At 41.1% G+C, this 8,891-nt stretch overlaps 1 protein-coding gene across 1 annotated transcript; it reads left to right on the top strand.

The window, feature by feature from the left end:
- Window positions 1–4,846: 4,846 nt before the first annotated feature.
- Window positions 4,847–8,016, top strand: LOC103398993 (rap guanine nucleotide exchange factor 1-like). The gene is made up of 8 exons (XM_008337749.3): window positions 4,847–5,209; window positions 5,310–5,469; window positions 5,970–6,169; window positions 6,794–6,902; window positions 6,977–7,046; window positions 7,267–7,407; window positions 7,510–7,656; window positions 7,739–8,016. Exons 1-8 carry the CDS (start codon window positions 4,965–4,967, stop codon window positions 8,014–8,016), a joined length of 1,350 nt encoding a protein of 449 aa, XP_008335971.2. The 5' UTR covers window positions 4,847–4,964.
- The last annotated feature ends 875 nt before the right edge of the window (window positions 8,017–8,891 follow it).

Below are 8,891 nucleotides of genomic sequence, written 5' to 3'. Positions count from 1 at the left end.
TATTGTTACAATGTGCACTTTTTTCCCACCAGTTCCAGAAGAGTAGCACTTAATGTCTGAGGTGACCCGTTATTCTGGAATCATCCGTGTGTTTTCCTCTTTATTTAATGCAATTCTCTTGTTTTCTCTTTCTTTGTGGTTCTTTTGTTTTTGTTTTGTTGTTGCTAGTCGTCCGAACAAAGGTAGCCCCGCCCACGGAGAGAGCCCTCAGTCTTCTATCGAAGGTTAACCCGAGCCACATGCATGTTTGTGTCTCCGCTGAACTGTTATCCTGGTCTCTGACGATGATGTTCTGTTGCTGTGAAACTCCACATAATTATGACAATAACGATAATTATTATTACGGTATTGACGATCAGCACATCTTTAACACGTATAGCAAATGGTTAGTAAAGGAGTGTATAAATACTGTATGTCCTATAGCTGTGTGTTTGCTGTCGGGAGTGTGGGACAGGTGACGTCCTGCCTGTACGCCACCTGCTGTCCATCTCCTCACGTCAACAAATTTTTAAAGCACCAACTCCAGAGATGAAATTAAGGGGATGATGCTTCACTATTCAGATACTCAGGCTGCTCTGAGATCAGCCTGTAAGCCTTACTATCTGCATCACGAACTGGAGTTCATTTTTAATTTATGGGGTTGTTTTTTTTTGTGTGTTAAGTTTATATATTGTTTCAACTCCTGTATTTATTTATCTGTCTTCTTCTATCTATAGATCTCTGTATTTATTTATTTATTTATTATTACGGCACTCATTCGGAGGGTGGTTTCAACTGGTCCTCGGCTGGATGTCTTTCGGCCGTTTTTAGAAAACAAAGATGACTACTCCCAGTGTCTCTAAATTGATTTTCCTAACATATTTAACACTGCACATTCCAGAATTATTATATATATATATATAAATTATTTTGTCCCTGCTATTGCCTTCTATTCACAGTACATATTCATAAACGTAATATACACATATGCAGCCGTGTAAAGACTGAGTCGACGCAGAGCGAGTTTGGGGTATTGAACCTCATCCTGGCTCTACGACAGACCATAAATCTCCAGTGTGTGGTAACTGCTGGTCCTTTTATTCTCCCCCGTGTGTGTTCTTTATGCTGTGGTGTCTCTAGATTTAGTCGAGCTCTGAGCTGCCTTCAACACCGTACCATCAGTGGGTCAACACTCCGCGTGTTAGAAGAATGGTGTTGTAGTCGTGAAGTGTCCTGATGTTTAAAAAATAAAAAAAAAAGTCAGCATGGTTGTTCAGGTCCATCTTTAAACAAAAAAGTGTGGTTTTGATTTGAACATGGTTCAGCTGTAAACCGTGCAGCAGTAGCAGTGTGTTGAACGCAGCTCAGCCTCAGTCAGGCACTTGTGTGATCGTGGTTAGTTAACGTAAATGTATGAAGATTATAACATAACATATCTGTGAGAAAGATATCAAAATCTATTAAACTTAAATATGCAGCCGGCCTAGACTGTAGTGTATGTGTGTGTTACTCTGTGGGTGTGGGTGTATCTGTGTTCTGTATCTCAGTGTTGTGTGATCTGGGCCAAGAGATGTGAACGTGAATAAAGTCGGTGTGAATGAAGAAGAAAGCCTCCTGTTTTTGTTTTTGTTGTTTTTGACTCAAGATCCTTCACTGTCACTCACTTCATAATCATCAGTGACTGATTTACCTGGTTACTGATGTAACCGGTGTAGCTTCTGCGTTGTGTTTTAAGAAAGCCGTCGTGCTGCTGTCACCAACGCCTTTATTGATCTGACGGAATTTACATAGACCAAAATTAATTTTCCTTCTGGACACCACCCGAGCCCCTACAAAGTACACATAAAATAAATATATTGTATAGAATAAATAAAATGTTGAAAACAAGGACCAACAGAAAATCACTAACCTCTCCCACAAAGTCCGAAGAAAGAGGGAGAGGTTGGGTGTGACTGACTTTTTATATCAAAAATATATACATCAAGTTTCCGCCCAGGGAGGAACAACCCACTTTTGTCTTTTAACCTCTGTTACATTGATATGAAAGTGTCACTCATTACAAGTTGTTCTTGTTGCTGTATTTATTTATTTATTTTTACAAATACTGATGTGAGATATAATAATTTGCACCTGGATTTGTCCTTGTCAGTGTATTTCTAATCCTGTATATATATATATATATATATATATATACTGTATTTAGGTTTAGATAATTTATCTCACGTAAAAACAAAACAAAAATAAAATGGAGATAGTTTAAAATATCCATTAAGGGTGAACAACATTACAAAAAAGAATGTGAAGCTTAATCTCGGAAGTAACTGAAAGGTACTTGAAGGTACAGTTGCTCTGATAATTATTGCAACAGTGAAAATAGCGTAAACATAACTAAATACATGACATGACGTAGCATTTTTAAAATGTAGAATATACAATCCTGTTTAAGGTGTAATATTTAATGACGGCCAACAGGTGGCAATGCTGCTGCATCACCAGTGATCCTCACTAAAGAGTTTTTTTTTTTAACTTAGACCCAGAAAGGAAGAGAGATAGAGAAGTGAGGTAGAGGGAGACAGTCAACATTGAGAGGCAGGAAGGAAAGAAGGAGGTTAAGAGACAACAACAGAGTGAGAGAAGAAAAAAGTAAGAGAAAACTAACAGCGACAGCATTTTAATCTGTCACTCTGCCGAGTAGGAACCTGACCGTCAAATGTGGACCTCTCCTAAATCAGACAGTAAGACAGGTAAGTGTCCTGAACTACTCTGTGATATGAAGACACACTTCTACAAATAAAGTGTTCACTTCTGTGTGTTCTGTCATTTTTGTTTGAACTGTGACAATTACTTCCTTTTTTTAGCCTCTCATTTAGTCTCTCTCACAGCGAATCAAACACCACCAGAGAAGTAAACCACCGGACCTTAACCTACAAGACCACACACTGCAGTACAAGGTAAAGTCACACAGTAGAATGTGATGTACTGTACATGGTATTATTCTATATGTACACACAGCAGTACAGGGTTTGATACTTTAGGTCTATGTTCAGGAAATTTGTTTTTTTGGCTTTGGTAGAACCCTAAATGTATTGCTATTTTTTAACATGCAACGCATTTTAGACTATATGGTTAAAGAAGTGGTTACTACGCCTGTCTTACAGCATAGAGGTCACCAGTTCATGCGTCCAATCCCTGAGTATACTTTTGTGTTTGAGCCTTTTTCTCATGTGTACCTGGGTTTTTTCCCCTGACATTTTGGTTTCTTGCCATAGTCAAAATACAATCACATCAGGTTAAGTTAGTTTCTCGCTCGAAATTAACCAATGATGTGAATGGTACCGTGAATGGTTCTTTTCTGTACACTAGCCGGCCCTCACCTTATGACTGTTGTGGTCCTACAGACCCTTGTCCTCTACAATTTGGTCTGACAAAACCATGAATTTTAACACTGACAGGTGCCTGTGAGTCATAATAGAGGGCAAAAAGTTTCAAAAAAATATGCCGTACTACCAACAAATTTAAAGAGTCGTCTTTCTCATCGGAATAATAAGGGGACTAAGACTTTTTAAATAAGTTAATAAGTTAGTGGGTGTGGTGACGTGACAAGGAATCGCTGTAAGTTGAGGACGTCGTAAACTGAGGACCCCTGGTGTCGCCCTGTCCTGGAAAAAAAATTGGTTGTGTTTATTTGTAAATCAACTGATTTTCGTAATTCGTGTAAATTCAAGCCAGTAATTGACAACATATTGATAAAATATTTAGTAAGTACTGTAGGGTTTTATTGATATTATTTAGTTATTATTATTCTGGTTGAATATGATATCATTAAAGAAAAGTACTTCCTGGACGTCATAAGATCTACCAGGGCATTCTTTCTGCAGCAACACACTGGGTGAAGTAATTCTGATTCTATAAGGTAGTCCTGAGTCAACATGACTTCGTGTTCCACAGGAGTGTGGTTTCTAGTGCAACACTGCCCACAGACTCAGAGGTTACACACACACACAGAAAGTTCTCCTGTCGTTAATCTCACTGTGGATGCTAACGGCTCTGAATACTTTAATATTTATTCACAAGTCATGTCACAGAGTTCAACTCCAAGTGTTGAGCCTCAACCAAAGACCTGATCTCTGTCCTTCCACACCCTGACTTCATTCTTCAGACCATCTCTGTTTGCCCTGGTACTTCAGGAATATCACAGTATTTTGACTTTTTTACTTTGTCTTTGTCTCCATTCCATTGTTATTAAGCAGAGAATACACACCGCAACACATAACCTGGACATAGTACTGCAAAAAGGATGCACAGTTAAAATGTTAAAATTGGATGAATCACAGGGAAGCTCGATTAATTAATTAATTAATTAATTAAGATCACCCACATAATGCAACTACCAGACGCAGTACCCGAAAAATTATACATACTGAAAAAAGGGTTCATACCACAACGGTTAACAATAGCAAACAATTAAAATGTAAAAATATGATTAATCACAGGGGAGCTCGATTTATCACGATTAACCATGATTAATTGAGAGCACCCACATAATGCAACTACCAGACACAGTACTCTATATGTACTGAAACAAATGGTACATCCAAAACAATAAAAGACGGCAAATTAATAAAATTATAAAATCTAATTAATCACCGGGGAGCTCAATTAACCATGATTAATTGATATAACACACATAATGCTACTACCAGACACAGTACTCCAAAAGTATACTTAACCCTTAAAAAAGGCTACATTCCAAATTGATTAACAGTGGAAAATCTGATTAATCACAGTGTAGCTCAAATATTCATTGAGATAAAATAATATGACGAAAAACTGCTGGAACAAACAACAGTAACAGTAGGTAGATTCAGTGTTTTTGTTTTTTATTCGTGTCTTATCCAAATGGTGGAATTATTAAAAATAACTAAAGATATTCTGTAGCCGTCGTAGGTCATTCATGTAAAAACCTCCATCCATTGGTTAATGACATGACCTCATCCATTCCGTTTTTCTCTGTGCAGCCTGGTTGTGTACTGCTGGACCATCAGCGGGCAGTCATCAGCTCCCTGCAGTACTTCAAGGCCGTGGTAGACAGACTGGGTGTGGACACACCTGGAGGGAACAAACAGGTCCTGGACCAGACAGTGGTGGGAAATCTGGTGGGCGGTACCTCCACGGACGTGTTGGAGGCGGTCCAGACTCTGGTCCGTCTAGAGCCTCACCTGAAGACCAGGTAAAAAAATAAAACTAGACCCCTGTGACTAGTTACCACCAGGATTTGACCTGACCTCTGACCCTGATCTTTCCCTTTTATTTTTTTGTTCCGTCTACAGCAAAACTATCTCCACCTGTCTCACCAGTCTGTACCAGTCTCTGGCTCAGCTGATTGGCTGGGCAGACCAGGTTCTCCTGCAGGGGTGCATCTCCCATGAAGATGAGAAGGCGACGGCCGGTGTTACCACAGTGATCAGAGCAGTGTTGGACAAGGTCAAGGTGAGGAGGAACGTGAGGAGGAAAATTACTTTTTATGGTTAAACATTAATACACACTCTATTAATTGGTGTATGTGTGTATAAAGGTCATACCGGAACATTTTAATTGATCCTACGCTTGGGAAATTCTTGTGTTACCAGCAAATTTACCCAGCTGACTTTACCCTTGCAAATATGTGGTTCCTTAGGAAATCAACCTCAGGACCACTTAGCCTGTACAATCCCCTGATGATTAGAATAGATTAAAAAAATGAACCACAATGCTGCCATCTAGTGGCTTTTACTTTGATATACAGCCGTTTTTCCCCAAAACTATTTTTAAGGGCACAGATATTACATTATTATGCAAATATCGGTCGGCCGATATTACTGGACACCCCTATTGCTCCATCCTGTCGAATGTTAAATATTGTTTTTAAATCTCTACTTTTATCCTGTGAATGTTCCATTCCCTGCCATTCTAAGACATCTGTCCTGTCCTCCTGCTCCTATGTCCATCAGGATCTGGTTCGATTTGCCGGAGAGAGACAGGACGGTTGTGTCCCACTGTCCCCTGTCCTGTCAGAACCTGACGTGGAACAATGGGGAGATGTTGATGACCAGGAGTCCTGGAGCTGCAGTAGTCCTGCAGAGGAACTCACATCCCCCCCACCAAAACCTCAAATGCCCTTCTTTCAGCTGCAGTTGGGTCCTGGTCCTGGGTAGGGTCTTAAACACACACACACACACACACATCTGTTTAAATGGTCTTGGGTAGGTGAACACTTAACCACACTGTAACACGTTTGAACATGACTGAGTGGACAAACTAGGCTGTGGTGTGAAACAGGAAGTTGAAGAACATATGCCGTGGCGTCTGACTTCCTACCCGTGTGAACGCACGACAGGAAGTAGAAGCGAAAAAGTTAAAGTGATGCAACACGTTTTGGATTTAAAATTTGGATTTTAAATGGATCTCGACGGAATATCAAATCATAAATTCCATTTCCTGTTTCTCTTCCTTTTTATGTCTCCGTCCATGCCGTATATTACACCGTCTGTGTCCCTCCTGTCTATCTCTGTCTCTATATCTTCCCTCTGTTTTTCTCTATTCCTCTTTCTGTTCCTGTTTTTGTGTCTCTTTCTTTTCCTGCCAGTTCGACGTCTCCGTTTTTGTTTCTATAGCGTCTCGGTGCTTTCCTTCGTGTTTCTGTCTTTGTCCGTCTCTGTGAGTGTGTTCCCTTGAACATTTTCACTTTCAAACATGAATCACTTTATACCATATTTATTCTTCTGTTTTCATTAGTTTTATTCCCTGTTGTCTTGTGTTTTGGTTTCTCCTCCAGACCTCCAGCCCTGCCTCCTAAAAAGCGTTCATCCTCAGGTAAACCCCCCTGCAGGGTTGCCATCGTTGCACCAATGAGACGAGAACCTGAAGCTAACACACAGACACAGGTGATTTATCTGTTCAATACTAGACTTGCATTAAAGGTCCAGCTCGTGTAAATATTAAAAGTGTCTAATTTCAGGAGTGTGACGACGACCCTCTGAAACGACGTTCTTCTTGCACAGACTCATCTGCTGAAGTCATACACTGTGGTAACACACACACACACACACACAGATACACATTTCCAGTCACCAGCCAGGGGTGTTGATGACATCACTTCCTTCGAGCTGACAGAAATAAATGTCAAGTTTGTGTCACTGCCTGTGTGAAGGAGGGTGCTAAACTGCTGCCCCCTGTTGGCGCAATACAGGTAGTGACACTGATACGCACAATGGTCAGAAACTACAAATAAATGGTGTGTGTTTACAGACTCAGAGGTGATTCAGGAGGCAGACCCAGACTACCAGTTCCTCCATACGGACCTCTCCTGCTTTGACGCTCTCCCCCCGATTCTTTTGCCGTTGACAATCCCTCCTGCGCTGCCTGAGAAAAAAAGATGCAACACAGCGGGTAAGAGAAAGAAAATGGAAGTTTCCCTCCCTCCCTCCTTCCTCCCTGCCTCTGCATCTGCCTCTGCACGTGTCTGAAACATTTGTTGTCTCCAAAACTCAGACACGACCAACTCTCAGACCACAAATTATTTCGAGTCTGACCTCACAACCCAAGAACTCAAAGAGTGTACAGATCCCGATGACACTGTAACGTCCCCCCTGTCCCCTGTGAAGTCCCCGCCCCCCCTTCCTGAGAAGAAACGACACAGTGAGTAAAACGCAGAAATCCTCCAATCATCTGAAACCCTGAGTTGTCTGAGTTGTTGTCATCTCCTCCTCTCTGCGTTCAGTCCACCAGTACCTGAAGATCTGCTCGTCGTACAGCGCTCAGTCTACGGCCATGTTCTACCAGACCCCGCAGACCTTCGGTCTCAGTCACAGCCCCAAAGAGCTGCTGGTGGACACCAGTAACCAGCTGATGCAGACACACCTGGAGACCCAGCCGCTGCCCGACTCAGACTCCAACACCCCTCCTGGTTTATCCTGTGCTCCAGCTCTACCACCAAAGAAGAAACAGCAGGTATTAGCGGGCACTAAATCTGAGCCATCTCTGTCCGTGCGCTGCTGAGGGAAGTTCAAAATGACAAATGCATCGTGTTCACCACATGCTTTAACTTAATTTTTACGCTGACCCCTGACCTTTGATGCGTAATTTGATCGTTTGAAATGAAATACAAATTAACAAATTAACAATCATAACCATTTTCCCTTTTGTTTTTATCCAATTAAGTACAGGTCTCTGAGATACTTATTATTATTTATATTTAACGAAATAAAATTTTACAATAAATATCCTGAACATGAAGTGTTGTGTGAAGTTTGTGTATTTTTTCATTTTCAAAATTCATCAAGTGGGCCTGATTAAACATCCTTGTGGGCCGCTTTTGGCCTGTGGGCCTTATGTTTAACATCCTTGGTTTACACAAATATAAACAGCAAATTCATCAAGCGGGCCGGATTAAACATTGTGAGCCGCTTTTGGCTCTCACGAAAATCATTTTGCAATTTTATATACGAAAGTAAAACCTCTCTGAGAAAATAAATAATCCTGGAATCTGAAATTTGTGTGCATTTATACTGTGGGTTGCGGGCCACAAGTGACGCCTTTTATTACACAGGCTCTGTCTGTATTTATGACAGGATCATCACGATCCACCCCAAGACAAGAACCAGGAAGAGGGAGGCAGAGACAGGTGAGACACAAACCCATTAAACTAGAGTTCAACTCACCTGTACCAGGACACACTGGGTGACACTGGTCTCTGCTCTGTAGTCTGCAGGAGGAAAAATGTGACCAGTGGAGCAAAGACAAGCAGGATGACTTGTTACTGACCGACCACCAGGAGATTTTTAACAGAATCACCATGAAGACAAAGGTATTTGATTTCATCATCTGATCGATGTCGTACACATCCTTACTTTTGTTTTCTGACCTTTGAGCCA

Source organism: Cynoglossus semilaevis, unplaced genomic scaffold (genome assembly GCF_000523025.1).
Source record: "Cynoglossus semilaevis isolate Cse_v1.0 unplaced genomic scaffold, Cse_v1.0 scaffold2468, whole genome shotgun sequence".
Classification (NCBI taxonomy): domain Eukaryota; kingdom Metazoa; phylum Chordata; class Actinopteri; order Pleuronectiformes; family Cynoglossidae; genus Cynoglossus; species Cynoglossus semilaevis.
This window is presented reverse-complemented; position numbering and strand designations above follow the sequence as displayed.

Excerpts from the sequence above, each read along its gene's own strand:
- LOC103398993 (XM_008337749.3), top strand. The coding sequence starts at position 4,965 with ATGACCTCATCCATTCCGTTTTTCTCTGTGCAGCCTGGTTGTGTACTG. Across the intron at positions 6,903-6,976 it reads AAGCTAACACACAGACACAG|GAGTGTGACGACGACCCTCT; the intron begins GTGATTTATCTG and ends GTCTAATTTCAG. Across the intron at positions 7,408-7,509 it reads AAAAAGATGCAACACAGCGG|ACACGACCAACTCTCAGACC; the intron begins GTAAGAGAAAGA and ends TCCAAAACTCAG.